This window comes from Calliphora vicina, chromosome 5 (genome assembly GCF_958450345.1).
Source record: "Calliphora vicina chromosome 5, idCalVici1.1, whole genome shotgun sequence".
Classification (NCBI taxonomy): Eukaryota; Metazoa; Arthropoda; class Insecta; order Diptera; family Calliphoridae; genus Calliphora; species Calliphora vicina.
In genome coordinates this window covers 113,267,253-113,289,701 of record NC_088784.1, presented here as the reverse complement: position 1 = coordinate 113,289,701, position 22,449 = coordinate 113,267,253, and the positions used below count along the sequence as shown (strand labels likewise).

At 29.1% G+C, this 22,449-nt stretch overlaps 2 protein-coding genes across 3 annotated transcripts in view; one reads left to right on the top strand and one right to left on the bottom strand.

Annotated features, from left to right (window-relative positions):
• Positions 1-22,449, top strand: part of Ipk1 (Inositol phosphate kinase 1) — a 239,513-nt gene that overhangs the window by 130,161 nt on the left and 86,903 nt on the right. For both annotated transcript variants that reach the window (XM_065510927.1, XM_065510928.1), the window contains exons 6-12: positions 404-504; positions 2,148-2,693; positions 2,845-2,903; positions 2,985-3,122; positions 5,132-5,663; positions 6,248-6,483; positions 6,584-6,740. In XM_065510927.1, the coding sequence (XP_065366999.1) occupies positions 404-504; positions 2,148-2,693; positions 2,845-2,903; positions 2,985-3,122; positions 5,132-5,663; positions 6,248-6,483; positions 6,584-6,734 (1,763 nt within the window). In that variant the 3' untranslated portion in view covers positions 6,735-6,740. The remainder of the gene's footprint in view (positions 1-403; positions 505-2,147; positions 2,694-2,844; positions 2,904-2,984; positions 3,123-5,131; positions 5,664-6,247; positions 6,484-6,583; positions 6,741-22,449) is intronic.
• Cib2 (Calcium and integrin binding family member 2) lies at positions 10,557-18,811 on the bottom strand. The gene is made up of 4 exons (XM_065513376.1): positions 18,655-18,811; positions 17,688-17,722; positions 17,012-17,277; positions 10,557-10,818 (listed from the first exon to the last, which is right to left on the bottom strand). The coding sequence occupies exons 1-4, from the start codon at positions 18,703-18,705 to the stop codon at positions 10,601-10,603; spliced, it is 570 nt and encodes a 189-aa protein (XP_065369448.1). The 5' UTR covers positions 18,706-18,811; the 3' UTR covers positions 10,557-10,600.

Below are 22,449 nucleotides of genomic sequence, written 5' to 3'. Positions count from 1 at the left end.
ATTTATATATTTGGTCAATTCACAAGGTCTCCTATCAGTCATATTGTTATAATGTCCTAATATTTCACGACTCGGCGGCTCGGCTTAACTGACACTTAGGCGTTCGGCGCAGATCTCTGCTGGTTGGTTACGATAACAAATAAACATAGCATACAGAGTAGTATTATTTTAGGATATTTTTTGGCTTGAAAGTTATTTTAAACCATTTTCAAATATTAGGACATTATGACAATATGACATGATAGGAGACCTTGTGAACTGACCAATTTTATATTTTAATGCACGTGTGTGTCTGTGTGTATTAAACATTTCTTTGTAATATTGTTATTTTCCATTTACATAGATTTAATTTTGTTTGCTTTTTTTTGCAATTTGTTGTTTATTTTTTTCATTTTCTTTTTAGCTAATCGCTTGGATAAAGTATTTGGTGGCCATTTCGGTTTGTTACTACCAGATGCTACCCAACTGCCTGCAGAGTTCGATATTTTATTTTCCAACTTACAGGTAAAACAAACAAGTTTCCTCCATCCTCTGTTTTGTTCACTCTGTTCTTTTTTTATGTGAACATTGTTGACTGGATTTTTTTTATTCAGCCAAAAATGTATAAAATGAAACAATAAAGGCAGCAAAAAATTCAACATTTTTACACAGTTTTAAGGAAGACGTAGTAGATGCGGGGGTCTTTTGTTTATTTCCTTAGAAAATAATAAATCATCCATGTAATTTCATTCATGTTGCTATTGTTTTTTCTTTGCTTCGAGCTGAATGCAATTTTAGTTTATTGCTTCTAAGAACATTCATGTGTTACATAGTTGCAGCAAGCAACATGCAACACAGCAATAATATTAAAGCTTGAAGTGCAACAGCAAAATAAAGGATAAGAAAAAATTAATTAATTTGCCATAAAATTTCTTTGATGTTTAAAATATTTTTCTTTATACGATAGAGTAGATTAAAGTGTGGATGAATATTCTAAAATAAGTTATTTAAGTACATATTCAGTTTCATGTTGAATTCACTTACTCATTAAAAGTCAAGTTTCAAGATCCAAATTATGTCTTATATAATTAAGCATTTTGATTAGATTTCGGCCTAGAGAGCATTAATCGGCTTAATCCTAAACAAAATGTATAATTTTACCCGGATACTGGTATTTGGTTCATTTTATCCAACTGCGAAAACGAATATTCGGGAGAAGTTTGAATATTAGTCTTCATTCAATATTCCATTATTCGAAAAAGATGAATGAAATTCGAAAATTTATAACAAAAACTGGCAAAGTACAGTTCTAACTATGTTGATATACATACATTCATGATGAAAATCAAATAATTTGTAGTATATTTTCACAACGATTTTAAAAATATTTATTCAAATAATGAGGATATTCATTTCAAAAAAATGGAAAATTACACTCTGATTTTTTTCATTTTTAAAAAAGTTGTATTTTTTTGTGGAATTTTGTTCATGTTTTTGTTGTGTAAAAGTGTAAAAAAGTCAGAGTGTAATTTTCCCTTTTTTTTTAAATGAATAACCTTAATAAAATTTTAAATTATTTCTGTAAGAAATCTCTCATACATTTTACCGGTTTTTTGTCATTAAAAATCAGGGAGATCCCAGGAATTCTCGAATGAAAATCATTAATCATAATCATCGTTTTAAAAGTATTTCTACAGAAAAAATTTCTACAAATTTGATAATATGAAAATCGGAAAGACATTAGATGATTATTAAGTGAAATTTTATACAACTACCCAATTTTTAATATCTTGTAATAATTCAAATGTGATGGAATACATAATTTCAACTTATTATTAAATATTATATTGCTTTTACTATACATAAGTACTTATTACAATTATGTATTATATTTGAAGTAGGATTTAGAAGTGACACTTTTCCATAAGAAAGAAATAATAACAGTCACACTGTTATAACTTTTTCTTCCAAAAATCCATATATCGTGTACATACAATCGTATTGTATTCCATGCGCTTTTTTACCATTGAGAGTTTGTTAAAGGTTTTCTTTATTTTTAAAAGTTTTTATTTTGATGGTTTTTTCTTTCTTTGTGACAGGACCTTTTCGTCATTTACATGTACATTTTGTTTTTAGTTCATTTGTTTTACTTTTTTTTACTCAAACAGCGTAAAAAACAGTCAGCCACGGTAACAACGGTCACAAAAATATCACAATGTAGCAAGAGCATCAGCAGTGATAACAGTAGTAGTGTAAGCAACAATATATTTGGTTCAGATACATTCGCCATTGAAATAAAACCAAAGCAAGGTTGGCTGTTGCCAAACGATGTTAACAATTTATTTGATATAAAGCCAAAAATAACACAAACAATAAGAACAGCGCAACCACCAAGTTTAAGTGAAACAAAAACAACATCAAAAGCTGCTGTTGCAGCAACAATACCAACAGCAGCACAAGCAAAAGCATTAATATCATCAACAGACAGTAGATGTTTTACTACCACTCAAACTGAACCATCACAAACAATAATGCCAACAACAAAAACAACAACGACAACAGCAACAGCAATAACATCACAAGCAGTAAAGGCAATGACCAGTCGTTGTTGTAACAGCAGTACACGAAAAACAACAAGAGATGACAAAATATCACATTCATTATACGACAGGGTGGATACCAGGTGTCGTTATTGTTGTATGCAGTTTTTAAAGGTAATTGTTGCCTGCCCCCAAACATAAACACACACATTTTTCCCTCTCCTTCATTCTTTTATCTCTTTTAAACAAAAACTCTATATTGGTGAAAAAATGAATGGAAATGTTACATTTAACTTTATTTCTATAAAAAAAATATGCTTTACAGGTGAAACAACAAAAAATTCATAAACGCAATCAATATTGTCCAATTGATTTGTTTTCGGGGTAAGCTTTAATTTTGAAATTAATTGTCAATACCTTTCAATAAAAATAAAATTCATGTTTATGGTTTTCATTAATTTTCAGGACCACTGAGAAAATGATTTTTGCATTGGAAGCCCTTTTCGAGTGCCCCCAAAATAATTTACGCATATTTAAAAATGGCTGCCTTGTATTTGATGACCAAATTAGCAGAACATATAAAATTGATGATTTATTTTCGAGGTAAGCATGCAACATTTAACGTTAGACAATAGTCCAAAAGATACATACAAATATATTTTGTGTAGTCAACATACATATTCAAAATTAAGAAATGAAAAACAAAATTTTTATTTGTATTTATAAAACTGTGAACAACAGTATTTTAGATTCTGATAATTCATCCAATTTCTAAAACAAAATGATTTAAAAATATCTTCAGACTTCTTTAAATGTTTTAAATTGAATTACAATAATTGCTTCAGATGATGTAGCGGGCTGTCTTTCAGGCTAGGTAAGGTAACCTTTTAATATATGTATGTAGAATGACACAAACTCATTTGAAACTATTGATAATTTCCTGAGGATTGAGCTTCAAATGACTGTTCATTTATTTAATTTTTTAAAAAAAAAGAATGCAAAATTTGCATAACAAAGTCATAGTTATTTTCAAATATACGATAAAAGTATTAAGTACTAGCTGACCCGGTTCGCTTCGCCACCCCAATTAGAAGAAAGAAAAGGTACTATTCATCATGAATGCCTAATTTCATATTTCAACTTTTGTGAATTGTAACTTATTCAGAATCATTTGTGTATAATTTTAAATGTTTACGTTATTATTACAAAATATTCAAAAAGTACCATTACTGAAATAGTACCATTAATTATCCTATTTCGTGTTTCTAAGTCCATCAAATATTCAAAATATAGTACTATTAGTTGGAAAAAGTACCTGTGAGTCCCTTTTTATTTTAACTCAGTTGTGATCATGTGTGTTAAATGTCCTGCTTATAGGTTCATTATTATAGAAATTTCAAAAATACCATTTGAAGAACGAAAAATTACACTATATAGTGGAATTGCCTAGAGCTAAAAAAATGTAATCAATGAAGACTTCCTATCCAAATTCTTAATAAATACGAAATTAACCGTAAGCTCTCTTTTGTTATGTCTTATTTCTGACTTTCCGGTTGAATTTTCCGTTTTGGTGTATTTAGGGACTTATAGTAAAATTTTACGGATAATATTTTTGCGGAACATTTTAACCACTTAAATCCCTGTTGTAATAGTGTTTTTTGCTCATTTTTAAAAGAAGGACAAAAAAGACCCATGTCTTGAGGATTTAGAGGGTTAAAATATTCTACAAAAATATTCTCCGTAACATTTTACATAACTTTGCTGAACACATTTTATACCTAAAATGTAAGGATCACATGGTTTCTTATGACGATTTACAATAAGAATGTGCCAGAGTTGGGAAACTTTAACCCCCCCTCAAATTAAATTCAGATGTAAACTTTCAAAACGCCGATACACGTGTCTTTTTTTTTGTCTCCTCTATCAAAATTCATTTGTCGGACCTCATAATTTTTTTTGGTGTTGTATAGTGTTATTAATAGTTTTTGTTACCTCAATATCATTAAGCTCTCTAAAGATACAGATTTATTTTTTACGCAGTAGCATATTAGGCAACTTTTCAAGAAAAATTACCAATTTTCCACACTTGGACACCCACACATGAACCTACATATATTATAAAAATAATAAATTATCACAAAACCGAAACCCATCGGTTTTCAATTTTTTAAAACCGAAACCGAGGTTTTGAAATTCTTCGGTTTTTTGGAAACTCTACATTTTTGGCAATTACGTCTCGTCTCTATATTATACCCTATGGTACACGTGTTCTTAAAGTTCTTAAAAATTTGTTATACGGTTTTAAATTTAACATGTCGAAAAATAAGAACATAAAAGAAAAAAATATTTACCAACTAACTGCACTGTAACAAAAATACGAATATTTACACAACTGTGACGATGATCATACTCAAACAAAACCCAATAAAATTAATGTCTTTGCTACAAAAATAAAAAAAATAAAAAAATATTAAACAAACTGAAATACGAAAATAACAACAATAATAACATTACAAATAATAACGTTACCAAAACGAAAACTCCAAACATAGTACACACCCAAATAAAAATCTCAACTTAATTCAATGTTTATAACTGGTGAAATCCTTTAGTGACAAACTGCAGCTTATAAAACATTTGGTGGTAACGTGTCTGTTGAGGGAATACGAGGGCAAAGCAGAAGCGAATAATGAAGGAAAGAAGCAAATCAACAAAGAGACCAAACAAGAGCTACATGCAAGTACTGCTTCAATGGCTGGTGTTGAGGGTGCTGGAGGTGAAGTTGAAGGTGGTGATGGTGATGGCGGATCTCGAGCTGGAGATGAAAATAGCGCTGGCACTAGTGGTGCTGGTGTTGTTGATGGTCAACCACAGTCGAGTGTAACTTCATGCAAAAAACAAAAACTCAACACAATGCCAAAAACAACAGTAGCAGCAACAACCACTACACTAACGGAAACGGAAGTGACTAAAGTTAAATCAACATTGACTTCAGCAGGACCCATCTATACAATGGACACTACTTCAACGTCCACCTCCGACAACAGCACTCGGTGTCTAGAGCAAATCAACAAAGCGGAAGTGACCTGCTTACCAAAGAATTGTGTCTTGCAAAAAATTTTACATTTACAAACATTGGCCAAGGTGAGTAAAGCTTTACTTTTATTTTCGCACACCCACATCCACAACCACACATACACTCTCTAAAATGTACACATTTGTACTTTCCTATACATATATTTATACACACATACACACATATGTATGTATGGGTTTATTGATGTATGTAGAATGATAGTTTAAGAACTAAAGAACTGTTTGTTACTAAACAAAGCAAAATCATAAATTTGAAACACACAAATATCAGGGGCGCTGCCTTCAAACATATACATGAATTTCAACTAGAAACTTTTTTCTATTCAATCAACTACTACTTGCTCTAGTAAACCCCTTATTTATTTGTAACGGAAAGTCCGCATACACACCTGGTTTTTGTGGCTAAAAACTTCTCACTGGAGATTTAGAAATACAAACATCCCAAAAAGAACCGAAATATTTTGCTAACTGCTCAAGAGATTTGCTTGGAGTGTTTTTTTTTTTTGTTTTTTGCTACAGAAAGAAGCTTTAATAAAGGAAAACAAAAACGTATTTGCATGTCCTTTTTGATGGTCCTTTAATATTTTTTCTAATTCTATTCATTCTCTTTTGTTGTATTGCGATGTATTTAGATTAATCTTCAATTTATGCTTGACCATGAATATGCTGATAAAAAAGGAAAAACATACAACATCGTATGTAAACTACTCGAGAAATTTGCTAAAAATCACAACGAGCTGACACTTTGCCAATTATCGCCGGAGGAGCAATACATTCTAGCTGCCACAGCTTTGGATTGCTCCATAATGATAACATTTTGTGAAATTGAAAATGCCGCAGAAGACAAAAAAGAAAATTCTAAAGAAAGGTAAGTAAGACTTTTTAATTTTTCTATTTTGTGGGATAAATAAAATCATTTATTATTTTTGTGTATTTTCTTTCTTTTTTTTCCAATTGTTTGGCTTTAGTTTAATTGACAATCCTTATGTAGTGTCGACATTTGGCCAGCAATTTTTAACTAAAGTCACTCTATTGGATTTGGATCCTAAACCAGATGCCCACTTTAACAAATACTGTTTACAAACCGAACAAATAGTTGATGCAATGAAGGATATGTAATCACAGGTGCGTATCTAAATACATTCATACACACACACAACACACCCATAAACGCATACATATTTATTTTTAAAAAAATTCTATTATTCATTGATGTTCATAAAATTGTAGTTAGTATTCAGAAGATGAGGAAAGACATGAGGAAATAAAACAAGCATTTAAAGATTGTGTTTAAGTTGAAAATAAATACATATTTTCCTTTTTTCAATTATAATCTGTCTTTTGTATGTTCAATATTGCATGAAATGCCAAAGGTCACATAGATGAAACCACAAAGAATAACTTTCATTTCCCTTGGGAAGATGCAAGATACTCTTATACATACATCTAGCACACTCATGCTAAAGTCTTTGGAAAAATGCATACAAAATCAACTTGTTCTTGTGTGTGTGTGCATATTTTTCAAAATGTGTATATTTTTCTACAGTTAATATGTATTTAGTGCTAACATCTAATGTAATATCTTAAAGTTGTATTCGATTACTTACCTCAAATCTATATGTTACACGATCAAGTATACTATTTTCTTAAAATTAATAGATCCTGAAATTAAAAAATGAACATACATCTACACTTTTTCGAAAAAGAGTGCAGAAAAACAGGTTTTGTCAAATTATGTCTTTTAAATTTTTTGCAAATGCATGTTTTTTCTGGTGAGTCTAATGAGCACATGGATAAGATATTTACACGTTTCAGAACTATTTAAGAATTTTGGCATCGATTTGTTAGTGCATATTTTTGCATATTTTACCCTTAAATGCATATTTTTGCATATATTTGTTATATGAGCATATTTATGTCATATTTTTGGGTTTTTAGAGCATATTTTACTGTTTAATAGCATATTTTGACTTTAGCAAAAACAAATTTTGTTTTACTTATTTTTCCCTGTTGTGTTACAGGTTTTTGCTTCCTTTGTTTAAAATTGAAAAATAGATGGCTTTTTTATACCCTTCACCTTCATGAGAAGGGTATATACATATAAGTTTGTCATTCCGTTTGTAATTTCTACATTTTTCATTTCCGACCCTATAAAGTATATATATTCTGGATCCTTATAGATAGCGGAGCCGATTAAGCCATGTCCGTCTGTATGTCTGTCCGTCTGTTGAAATCAATTTCCTGAAGACCCCTGATATCTTCGGGTTCCAAATTTTCAATAATTCTGTCAGACATGCTTTCGAGAAGTTTGCTATTTAAAATCAGCAAAATCGGTCCACAAATGTCTGAGATATGAGGAAAAAACCAGGACAACCTCGATTTTTGACCTACAGTGGTGGCCACGAATTTAAGACAAAAATTGTTTGCTAAATTCCACGTGATTGTCAATTATTTTTTCAAATATTTCCACACATATGTATGCATGAGGACTGTTTTAACACACAAGCGTGTTTTATTCGACTGTGTTAATTCATACATATTCACCACGAACACATAAAATTTTTCTACAACTTGACCAAAATTTTTTTTTTTTTTAATAAACTTATTTTCTCACATTTAATCATTATAATTTTATTATTATAAAATATTCGGACCAAATTTCGTATTTTTAGTTCCATTAGTTTCGGTCATATCATGTTATTAACAGCGAATGTTCGCTGAGGTGGGTCAACGTATTTCCACATATCTTTGTCCATATATGATTTACTGATTTTTCCAAACATTTTTCAGAAACTAGAAACATTAATAATAAATTTCATACCCTTAGAGTTCCTTTTATTTTGGCTCTATCGCACTTAAAATTCAGTTGATGAAAAAAATTCAAGTATTTGTCTTAAATTGGTGGCCACCACTGTATATCTGGATTACTAAGAAATTAATATAGACTGTATGGATATCTAATGATAGATATTTCAAAGACTTTTGCAACGACGTATATAAGACCATAGTAAGTTGGACCTACAATTGGTCAAAATCGGAAAAAAATATTTTTTAAACCAAATTTTTTTTCACCAAAAAAAAATTTAAAAAACAAAATTTTTTTTTTTAAATTAAAAAAAATTTAAAAAAACAATTTGAAATTTTTTTTTCCAAAAAATGAAAAAAATGAAAAAAAAAATTTTTGTTCACCTAGAAATATTTAAATTTTTTATTTTGAAGTATAATTTGGTGAAGGGTATATAAGATTCGGCACAGCCGAATATATCTCTGTTTTAATATAAAATAAGCACTATTTTAATAATAGCGCCATCTAAATATAAAATTTTAGTGCTAATTCAAACTTAACCGTTCTAAGTGTTAAAGATATATTGTCTTTTAAATTTGCTCCTATAACATCAATTGATGTCGAAAGAACATTTTCTATGTATAAAAATGTTTTCAGATCCAATAGACAACGATTTTTATTTGAAAATTTAAGTCAATATTTTGTAATTTATTTTAATAATAACCTTAATTAAAGAAGTGACTTTATATTTATATAAAATATCATCAAAAAATACCTCTCGAAGCCTTTTCATAGCTTAAGCTCCTATAGTTTTTATGTTGTATTTATTTTTTGTTATACTTGTGTTAGTTCATGTTATTTTTGTTTATTTTATGTTACTTTACCTTTTTAGAAATGTATTGATTTTTTTAAATAAAAGTATATTTTTTGGTTAAAAATTATGTAAAAGTTTGTTTTTTTAAGAGCATATTTTTTAAATTTTAAGAGCATATTTTAAAGTCTTTACTGCATATTTAAAGCGCTTAAAACGCTTTTTTTAGAGCATATTTCCGGTTTCCCTGGTTATTACAAATGCCAGTCGCATCCCCAAAGCGACCAAAAACCTATTTAAGGAATCAAACTAAGCTTTCTTTTGAGCAAAAAAAGTGCCCATTTTAATGATTTCGAAAAAAAAATGTCAACATTTTTTTTTGAAACCTATAAGAAATAGCTATATAAACTATTTGGGACACATTTTGCTAAGAACAATAGGTAATAAATTACATAGATGAGAAAAAAAACTTGTTTGGCCAAAATGTCGAATTTTGACGCCCTCTAACTCAAAAAGTTCTCTACCGAATTACTCTCTACCTGAATAACTATCCAATAGGACTAACCTGGGTGCAAATTTCATCCCGACCGGAAGACATCGATTTCTAAAGTTGATTCACTTGGCATGAAATCCCACGTATATACATATATTCTGGGTCTTTATAAATTCTAAAAAATGGTAAGAAGCGTTCCATGATATCTCCTAGCCCCCATACAAATTTCTTTCCGTCTCTATGGTAAATAAATGCATATAGAATAGCTGTATCTACACAAAATTGGGTATTGAAAATAATCAAATATCTGATTATCCGAAATGTGCAAAAATTCTAATGAAAAGCCTTTTGGCTTTGATATACATCATATGTTATCAGCAGCAAACATGTTTGAAAATAGTTTTACAAAACAGTCTGTGGAACTATTAATAGTTTCGAACTTGAAAATTTTTTTGTTTGAGTAAAAGTTCGACAAAGGTTTTTCAGTTATAATCAGGCACTATGTATTATTTCTTAACGAAACTCACTCATTCAGTCACTGTATTAGTCTTTAATATTTTTACCACGATTCAATTTAATCGATTTTGGGAAATCTTTGCATCAATACTCACACACATTTTACATCACCATAGAACTTTAATACATTTAAATATAAATTCAAAAAGATTTATTGGTCACAGATTAAAAATTTATTTGATTTTATTTATTTTGATGATACTTGAACATGCTGCAAATATGTACATACTTACACATGCAAGAGTTTTTCTATAAACACATACGAGTAGGATATGGACTGGACTCGACTGGGCGATGGTTCTTACAGTAAGATGCCTTCAAATGTATCAAATGTGGATGTTTGTGCGAGTGTATATCTGTATTTGCACATTTCAATCCCTTTATATTCGTATATGGAATGTTGAAAGAAAATCGGGTGCTCTTAAAATAACATGCTCAAATTCAAGGAAGGACAGTTTGCCATCACCATCAACATCGGCTTCTTCCATAACTTTATCGGCTATTTGTTGGTGCTCCTCAGGGCTTAATTCATTTTTGGTCATAGTGGTTAAACACGATAAAAGGTCAGCACGACCTATAAAACCATCTTGATCGAAATCTGTAAATGACAAAAAACAAACAAACAACAACAAAACACATTGAAAACAAAATGAGAATAAATAAAACGAAATGAAAAATGCACAACACAAGCATACGAGAACATGGGAGACAGGGAATTTGTTTGAGAATATGGTTTCAGTTTTGGTTGCTTTTACAATTTATATTTGATTGGATTTGAGTCTGCTTGAGATACGTAGACATCCATGAACAGTTGTCCATTGATGTCATCAAGTTACACCTGTGTGTAAATGTGTCCGCTTGACCTGCATGTGTAAATCTCAATTTTACAAAATGTCATAAGAATCACAAATTTAAATGCATGCAAAAGATTCCTTTTCACAACTTCATTCGTCTTGTTGCATTTTTCATTTAAAGTCAATTTTAAGCTTCATTTGATCTTGGTTATAATTTCCAATTTAATACTCCTCTTATTTTGTTGATGGTATATTTCCTTTGTTGTACGACTGCCGAACAAGAGCCCAGCCAACATTTGATGCTACTAAATATAATTTCTCATACTATATGTATGTATTGTAGTAAGTATTATCGAAATAAACAAAATCAAACAAGGTTGGTTTGTATGCTCTAGTGATGTATAAGTATTAAGTATTTGGGTATTGAGTAGTCAATACCAACTGTTCCTTTGAGTACTCGATACTCAAAAGTATCTATTCAAGTAAATGTTAAATTTGTCAAACGTGTATAAAGCTACATATATTTCCATAGAAATCGTTTTATTAATATTTGATAAAATTATTCTTATTTATTCTAAAGTGGACTTGTTACGATTGCTCCCTAATCTAATCTTTAAAATGGCAATAAAATCAGTTTTTTTGTTTCATTTAATTGAATACTGTTTATTTTTATTTTAATTTGAACAAACAAAAACATTAAAGTATTGAATATTATTGAGTGAATACTTGAAAAATATCGAGTACTGAAAAGTATCACAACTATTCTATAAACTTTTGTTTAAGTTATAACCCCAAATAAATATACATACATATCGTCGATGCGCATACAGAAACAGCTATGTATTTTTTAAGAACTTTTCATAACAGCAAAAATAGTGATGATTTTTTTTTTAAAAAAAAATTAATTTTAGTTCGTCCTAGAGCAGTAAGGATATATGCTCGTAACTTTTATTTTCCAAAATCCAATTAAAATCAGTTTTGTGTATACATATATCTCCCTTATAATATGTTATAAGCAGGCAAGTTTTTCTATCAAAAAGCTTGAAAAGCTTGAACCGTGCATAAATATGGTCATAAGTGTCCAGATTAGATTTGCAATCCCGCGTCCCGCTTGGGATTCGTAATTCCCGCTTTTTTTAATTTCCACATCTAAAACTAGATATGAAATAAGTAGTTATTTATTTCATATCTATTTTTAAAGAACAGTTGATTTTTAATTAAATATTTATAAAATTTAAAAAAATTCCTCTAAAGAGAGTCAACTCAAAATTTAAAAATGTTCAGTAGAAGCATAAAACTATTTTTTTAATACATTACAATGAAACAACTGTACGGATACAACTGTATTTTTTGGCGAAAGAGTACAGAAAATTATGGTAGATTTTGACAGTGGGTAGATATTACCACTGCACATCGATTTCTTGCAATATACCTCCTTCATTGTGTCCATCTTCCGCCTGGTTGTCAGTGAATAAAATACAGGTCGTAATAATACAGGTCTAGAATACTCTTCAGATTGGAACACATATTAGCTTGATTCGTTCTTGGCCTCAAAAGATGTGCAGTTCTTTTGGCTCGGAATCCATATGTTGCCATAAAGATGGGAAAACGTCATAGCTAACAATGGCCAATACTTTGAGTAAATTTACATTGTACAAATGTTTAAAAATAAAAGCTAAACATTTGAAAAAATCTAATATTTTCCAATTTATTTTTTTTATTTTTTGTATGGATAATTTCCAAATCAAGTTAAAGTAGCAAACATACGAACAAAACATGTAACTTATTTCTTATACAGGACGAAATTTAACTCTTTTATAAGATTTACACATTTATTACGTAAATTTACAATTTGGGAAAAATACAGTGTTAAGATAATTGAGGTATAATTTATTGTTGCAAATTATTTCATTTATGCAAATTATTAATTAGAACTCGTTTTCGAAACCATATTAGGATCTAGTATCTATCTATTTATTGAAGTAATTTGTATTAAATAATGCGCAATATCTTTTAATTTTATCTGAAAACTAGCTGACCCGACAGACGTTGTCCTGTCCTAGTTAAAAAAAATGCTTGTGTTCGATTTGTGAATTTGTGAGTAGCGGTTTGAAAAGGGTAAAAATAGTTAAAAAGAAAAAAAAACGTATTATTGAATGAACATTTTTATTCATATAGGAAATAGAATAAAATATACATAGAAACGCAACTGAGAGACAAAAAACCTAAGTTTGTTATCAAAACCCTAAGTCTTGCAACAACAGAATACATGTAAATCAATGTACATATTTTGAGTTTTTATATAAGTAATTTGGTCTGAAAGATGAGTGATCACAGATCGAGCTCTTTTTCTTGCTTAAACGCTTATTGGCCCAGTTATTAACGAATTTAGATATTTTGAGTTTTTATATAAAAAATCGATTTTTTGTCAGAAATATGAATGATCACAGACCGAGCTCCTTTTCTTGATTAAACGCTTATTGGCCAAGTTATCAGCGAGTTTAGATATTTTGAGTTTTTACATAAAAAATCGAATTTTGGTCAGAAATATGAGTATTCACAGATCGAGCTCCTTTTCTTGATTAAACGCTTATTGGCCAAGTTATTAACGTATTCAGATATTTTGAGTTTTTATATAGAAAATCGATTTTTTGTCAGAAATATGAGTGATCACAGATCGAGCTCCTTTTCTTGATTAAACGCTTATTGGCCAAGTTATTAGCGAATTTTGATATTTTGAGTTTTTATATAAAAAATCGAATTTTGGTCAGAAATATGAGTGATCACAGATCGAGCACTTTTCTTGATTAAACGTTTATTGGCCAAGTTATTAGCGAGTTTAGATATTTTGAGTTTTTATATAAAAAATCAAATTTTGGTCAGAAATATGAGTATTCACAGATCGAGCTATTTTTCTTGATTAAACGCTTATTGACCAAGTTATTTGCGAATTTAAATATTTTGAGTTTTTATATAAAAAATCGATTTTAGGTCAGAAATATGAGTGATCACAGATCGAGCTTCTTTTCTTGGTTAAACGCTTATTGGCCAAGTTATTAGCGAATTTAGATATTTTGAGTTTTTACATACCGAGCTCCTTTTCTTGATTAAACGCTTATTGGCCAAGTTATTAGCGAATTTTGATATTTTGAGTTTTTATATAAAAAATCGAATTTTGGTCAGAAATATGAGTGATCACAGATCGAGCTCCTTTTCTTGATTAAATGCTTATTGGCCAAGTTATTAGCAAATTTAAAAATTTTGATTTTTTATATCAAAAATCGATTTTTGGTCAGAAATATGTGTGATCACAGATCGAGCTCCTTTTCTTGATTAAACGCTTATTGGCCAAGTTATTAGCGAATTTAGATATTTTGAGTTTTTATATAAAAAATCGAATTTTAGTCAGAAATATGAGTGATCACAGATTGAGCTCCTTTTCTTGATTAAATGCTTATTGGCCAAGTTATTAACGAATTTAAATATTTTGAGTTTTTATATAAAAAATCGAATTTTGGTCACAAATATGAGTGATCACAGATCGAGCGCTTTTTCTTGATTAAACGCTTATTGGCCAAGTTATTAGGGAATTTAAATATTTTGATTTTTGTTAAGAAATATGAGTAATCACAGATCGAGCTCCTTTTCTTGATTCAACACTTATTGGCCAAGTTATTAGCTAATTTAAATATTTTGAGTTTTTATATAAAAAATCGATTTTATGTCAGAAATATGAGTGATCACAGATCGAGCTTCTTTTCTTGATTAAACGCTTATTGGCCAAGTTATTAGCGAATTTAGATATTTTGAGTTTTTATATAAAAAATCGATTTTTGGTCTGAAAAATTAGTGATCACAGATCGAGCTATTTTTCTTGATTAAACGCTTATTGGCCAAGTTATAAGCGAATTAAATATTTTGAGTTTTTATATAAAAAATCGAATTTTTGTCAGAAATATGAGTGATCACAGATCGAGCTCCTTTTCTTGATTAAACGCTTATTGGCCAAGTTATTAATGTATTCAGATAGTTTGAGTTTTTATATAGAAAATCGATTTTTTGTCAGAAATATGAGTGATCACAGATCGAGCTCCTTTTCTTGATTAAACGCTTATTGGCCAAGTTATTAGCGAATTTAGATATTTTGAGTTTTTATATAAAAAATCGATTTTTTTGTCAGAAATAAGAGTGATCATAGTTTTTATATAAAAAATCGATTTTTTGTCAGAAATATGAGTGATCACGGATAGAGCTCTTTTTCTTGATTAAACGCTTATTGGCCAAGTTATTAGCGAATTTAAATATTTTGCATGTATAATTGTTAATCGACCTTTTCTTTAATTTTCATAGATAGTTATATAGTTTCCTATATACAGGCTTTCAAGGTCAGTGATTTGATGTAAATAAAAGATTATTTATATCATTTTCAATATAATCCGACGTTTCGTTGGTATTATTTCCAACTTCTTCAGGGATTGAATTCCATTCTAATCCGGTAACATCATAAATACACAAAAGGAAAATTCCGGTCAATAACAAGAAATATGAGCGATCACAGATCGAGCTCCTTTTCTTGATTCAACGCTTATTGGCCAAGTTTTTAGCGAATTTAGATATTTTGAGTTTTTATATAAAAAATCGAATTTTGGTCAGAAATATGAGTGATCACAGATCGAGCTCTTTTTCTTGATTAAACGCTTATTGGCCAAGTTATTAGCAAATTTAAATATTTTGATTTTTTATATAAAAAATCGATTTTTGGTCAGATATATGAGTGATCACAGATCGAGCTCCTTTTCTTGATTAAACGCTTATTGGCCAAGTTATTAGCGAATTTAGATATTTTGAGTTTTCATATAAAAAATCGATTTTTGTTAAGAAATATGAGTGATCACAGATCGAGCTCTTTTTCTTGCTTAAACGCTTATTGGCCAGGTTATTATCGATTTAAACTATTGTGAGTTTTTATATAAGTAATCGAATTTTGCTCTGAAATATGATTGATCACAGACCGATGTATTTTTCAGATGTATTTAATAAGTGGGCGTATTAGTGGACGGGGACAATTTTTATTTATATAAAACTTTTGCGGACTATGTATTGCGAACATTTAAAAAAAATTAGTTCAATCGGTCCAGGCGTACTGCGATTTTAGATATATTGAAAAAAAATTGGCGTGGTCAATTCTTCTTTCAGTAAAAATTTAAATTGGATTACTATGATCATTTATACAAAAAGTTAGCCAAATCGATGTAACCGTTTTCCGATTTTAGATAAATCGAAAAAAGTTGGCGTAAAAGTGGGTGTGGTAAATTTTTCATTCCGTAAAAACCTAAGTTGGGCATGACCAACATTTTAAAAAAAAAATTGTCTAAATCGGCCGGTTCTCTACTGATTCAATTACCAACGAACGACATTTGATTTTTATTTATATAGATTTGACAGATTTGACAACAAATAAATATCATAAACGATTTAATTAGTTCTTGATCAAAAACAGGCAATAGATAAACTTTTTTATTTTTTTTATATGATTTACTCTTACATACATATATCTATTTCCTAACTCCTAAGAGATATTCGAAAACGGTTTAGTAAGTAAATGCACAATAAATAAGGCTTTCAGATTGTGAAATAAAAAAAGTTGAAAATTTTCACATAGCTCCTTTTGTATGCGCAGCAACGATATGTTTAATAGTAGTTCATGAAAAGTAATTAAATATGTAGCTTATTTAATATGATGAAGCAATATGCTATAGCAATTTCAAATTAGATTTAATTACTCTAGAATAATTTTGAAACGATTATGGATCAAATACAACAATAACTACTAAGCTCTTTCCAAAATGTCTTTCTAATTACATACATGTTAACTGTTCATGCAAAATGGGTCAGTTTTTAATTCTCAGAATGAAAGAGCCTACATTTTGTGGGGTGGTAAAACGATAGTAAAAACAAAAACTATTTGCTTACGAAGAAATATATTTTATAACTTACCGTAAATTTTAAATGCATAACATACTTTTATATCTCTTGGTGCTTGTTCGCTAAATACTGAAAAGGCATCTAGAAAATCTTCAAACGATAAATTTCCTTGGCCATCGCGAGAAAATGCCTCACAAATACGACGGCGAAATGGATTTTCCCTTAATTCTGGCATTTTTTCAATGCAGTCTTTAGGAACCTTGACACTAGATGCCTGACCCTCGGTCATTTGGCGTGGTACCAAATCTGGACGTAACTCACGAAATCTTTTATGTACACTACAATAGATGGTGGAATAAAGAGAACATAAAAACCAAATTGGAATAAAATGCAAAACAAGGATGACATTTTCACTAACAATAGATATTTTAAACAATTTTATGTTGTGTTTGTTGATAGTGCTGACGATGATATTATTGTTATTTGTGCAGTGTTTGTATATTTAGTTTGTATATTTACTTAGTACTATCACTGATAATGATATAAAATGCTTGTGTATGTATGTCTCTGATTTCCAAACAAAAGGACCTTAAGTAAATCATTAGTTTGTGATTACAACAAAAGAATAAGAGAAAAAAAACTTAAACCCTAATGGCAAAACAAGCAGTTTGCGTGTCAGTGTCAGAGATTAAATAAATCTGGGTGTATTTTAAACGAAATATGAAATATAAAATACACAAATACTCACCGTAGGATCTCTTTGCGTGTAAAAAATGTACAATCCTTTTATGTTTCAAAAGAAAGTTAAGCAAACAAATTACACAGAATTAATTTACATTACAAACAAATTATTTCATAATATTTAAGTATACTTATATCAATATATTATATACAAACACGTTTTTGAATTATTTTAGTAGGTTTATCCGTGGACAGGTTCCTAATATATATTTCTGCTTCCAAATAATAAAGTCTGGTATTTAATTTATTCATTTTTGCATTTAAACAATATGTTTTAATGTGAATTTTCATGTGGTTTTATGAACTTACATAGAAACTACATAGTATATTAATTTTCGAATATGTCTGGAATCAACGTACAATTTAAATTACTATACAATTAAAAAGTATAGTTTTTAAGTATATGAGAGAAATGCAATGATGCAAATTGAATATGTATTGGAAATATGGAACAAAATTATATCTAACACTTAGTATAGGACGCTTGTTGGTAACAATAATAAAGTTATCATTATAACGTAGCCGTTTTAGAATCTCCAGTTAACTTCTAGCAAGAGACAATTTGTATGAATGTAATTATCATAAATATACAATCGATACGTATGATTATTTTTTTTTTAATTTTAATATTTATTAATCATACGCCATGTGGTCGTTTAAACAATTTCCCCCGTAAGTATGCATTACATTTTCAATAAACAATCAGAAACCATTGTGTTTTATCAACAATTGATTAAATAATTAATTTTTCTATACGTTATCCTGATATTTTAATTATTTTAATTTTTTTATATTTGAATTTTATTACAGAATTTTTCAATAATAATAAAAATAGCAGTAAATAAGCCGGACAATGATTTCATTCATTTTATTTAAAATCCATTTGTCATTTTTGCAAAAGATTTTTTTTTGTTCTATTTTATAATAAAACTTTTTGATAGTACACAGTTTTTATTATATGTTATCAGTTATACCTGATAATCATCTAGTTGCTGTTCAGTAAATGTAACCACTTTATTTCCCATTTTGTATGAGTTTTTTGTTTTCACTAGTACGTATTTCTTTTGAACGTTTAAAAAATTTAAAAACTATTTTACAAATTGATTTCAACTTAAAAAACGGTTGAATAAAACAAACTCTGGCAACTGTATTTTTTTTCTATTTACTGAGTTTTTTTGTTTTTTTTTTTTTTTTGTAGCCGCAAAAAGTGACAATATCCTACCGTGACTTTTTTATAACTGAGCAAACATTGTGGGGAAAAAATGTGTAGGGTTTTTTGTTTGTTTTTTTTTTTTTTTTTGCTGTTTATGAAACTTTTACCACTTGTATGTGTTAATGTAAACATACACAGACATAGATAATACAAACAACATTTGTGGATTAAATAATAGCAAAATCATATTTTATCATTGATTGGCATCTGCCAATAAATAAAATGAGAAATTAAAATGCATAGGATTCCAATTGATATTTAAGTGCATTTTTGCAACATTAAAAAATCATATTATAACATGAAAATGGGGAAATAAAAAAAAAAATAAACAAAGAGGAAGAAACTACTATTTTAAATGTTGTCATATTTCCATTGTTGCAAATTTGGCGAAATATAATGAAAATTGCGTTAACCAACAATAATTCAATGTTCGAATTGCAAGATTTTTCAATCTAAAAAACACTATTATATTTATGAAAAGAATTCTTCATTGTATTTCTCTCATCAAATTCTGATAATTCAAATATATCGTTCTATAGCATAAAGTGGTCAATTGAATACATTATGATTAATACTGTCAAAAATAGTGTAGTCGCAGATTGTGCTGATTTGAATTCTGACTATTCAATTAGGAACCATGTGATTTTTCAGTGTCCCATTCTTAATCTAATTAATTTTAGGCTCACTAGCCACTTCCAAATGTTAGTTGGGCTTCTCTAAATTAATGTTTCTAACCTCTATACACTTTAATTTCCTGACTTTTTACCATTATGTTAATATTTCCAGTCTTTATGAATGCAGAAAATCCGTAAATCTCAGACCATGTCGAGATTTGTGGATTCTCGAAGTAGTAATTTGATTTTTATGAATTTTATACACTTAGTACTACTAGGGCATCTAGAATTAATATGTATTAATATGTGTAATTTTCTATAACATATTTGCTACCAATTAGAAACTAAAGTATCTATTTTTCTTAACACATTTGTAAATCCGATAAAAATTGTATTTTAAAGATTAAAAACATCATGTAGAGTTTTGTTTTTTTTTATTCTATTCTGTTTGTATGTAAAAAATACAAAAATAACAAGAGAAACTGAAAAAAAAATGCAAAAATTTTTAGTGCGATGTATGGAAATTAATTAAGGAGTGTTCTCGTCTTGCCTTGTTTTTCCATGTACTGTTTCTTGTCTAGGTGAGGTCACCAACAGTGTTGTTGCTGTTGGATATTTGTACGATAATAAAGGAGTGTTAAAACATTTGACTAGGTCAGTTTTAGTAACATTAGTAGAAATACTCGAACGAATATTGATTGATCCATTTTTTTTAAATTAAGTTAATTAAAATGTTTTTCAATTTTATTATTATTGAGTAAATGCGGTAATTCTTCCAATTTTACAGTAATAATGTATAATTAAAGGTACGTTGCTCTTATAAAATTCATTTAATATCAAATAACCATGTTTTGAATATATTGGTTACGTTTTTTTCATCAAATATTTGATCAATGTGAACGTACCTTTAATTATACACAGCCCAATTATGAATAAAAATCCGGGAGCTTTTTCCCTTTTCTCATTTTTCCTATTCAATTTCAATGAGAAAAAACTCCCGGGGAACAAACTCCCGCGGAATTTTTTATTCATAATTGGGCTGACATTATTACTGTAAAATTGGAAGAAATACCGCATTTACCAGGTTTACTCAATAATAATAAAATTGAAAAACATTTTAATTGACTTAATTTAAAAAAATTTAATCAATCAATAACCTCTAACCGGCCAATTTTATTTCGAGGTAAAATAATATACCAGGTTATTGTTTGAAAAAAAAAGAAATACATTGCAATAAAAACTAACAAAAGACAAGTGCACGATCTTGTTTATCACAATAAGTAAACTACGCTGCAATAAAAACTAACAAAAGACAAGTGCACGATCTTGTTTATCACAATAAGTAAACTGAGACCGTTATAACGAGAAAAATAACCAAATAAAGCAGCATTACACTCATTTAACATACCCGCTAAAGGCAGCCTTGTCGGTTAGATGGTTAATAAATACATAGGTTTTAGATTTTGTTGAAGGAAGAAGTCTCTTGTTTGATATTCGGAAAAAAGATTTTGAGGTTAGTTCATATATTTAATTTATGTATTTCTATAGATTATATTTTCAAGGACAGTTTTTGTTTTAATTAATTTTGAATTAAATAAATAATTTAGTTTTATGTTGTTAGAACTATGTATATGAAAAATTTATGGAAAATTAAAGTTAGTCGTATAATGAAGTCAAATAACTTAAAAACATTCTTCTGAAATGAAAATATTTCATCCAGTTTTATTCGGAATAAAAATATGTTAAAACCTACGTATAGAAATATACATTAAAAGAAAATAATACAATCAAGCTCGACTATATATATTATACCTTACAGCAAAGTGTATTTCGCGGAATAATTAGTTTCCTTTTATGTTTTTACGTTTAAGATTTTAAACGTTTATTACTTAAGCCCTCCCGGCACTTCAAGGAATTTATTCACCTTAAAGTGATTTTCAGATAAGAGTCTAATATGGGTGCTATGGTCAATTATTGACTGATCTTCACAAAATTTGGTGTAAATTTTACTAATATAACATAACTAAGACATTTATCAAGGATACAGCCTTATTCTGGTAGGACATTTGTACAGAAGCTAGATGAAATCATGGACAGCTATGTCCGATTGGGATAAAATTCGACGTGGGCGTAGCCAAGGAGCATTCGAGTTTAAGATATTAAAATGGGGTAGGGTACCTTCGACATGTAAAATTTTTAAACACGTGCAATTTTTTTGTTTCCTATCCGATTTCAAAGATTTTTATATTTTTGGAAAGAGCTCGGCTAGGTCTTGCGTGTGCTATTTATCTCTTATAATTTCCGAGTTATAGGCATTTCAAAATTTAAATTTTAAAATTTTGCCATACTTTGGTTCGCTTTTTTAAAAATATTAGTCTTTCTTTTGGACCGAATGGACTCGAAGTTAGGCAACTTCATTATGAATAACACACAAACGATTTCAGAGCAATCGGAATTTTACCTATTTTTTATCAAAAATTCAACTTTGGGCCACATGTTCTAAAATCCCATAGCTGGGATCAGAAAACAAAAGCAGCTTTGGAAACCTTGATATGTTCCCTATTTATCGCCAAAGTATTTTTCCAGCCCCGAAGGAAATGTGGACCCTATAGGCAAAATTGTAAACAATACCATTTTTTGAGATTTTCGCTCCAATTTTTAGGAATTGCGGGATTGCCTTTGACCTTTTGACAAGTTTTTTACACCTTGTTATTTAGAATGACAAACATAAAAAACTTCGTTAATAAATAAAGATTTTATGACATACTAGTTGACCTCCCCGGCTTCGCCCGATAGCATTTACTAATGTTAGCTCTTCAAGTTTCTCCAACCCACTCACCACAGCCTGTTCTTATTTATTTGCAAATAAAATATATAAATTTGTACAGCATACTTAGGGAGCTTTTTTTATTACAGTTGGACTCACAAAAAAAGAATTTCCG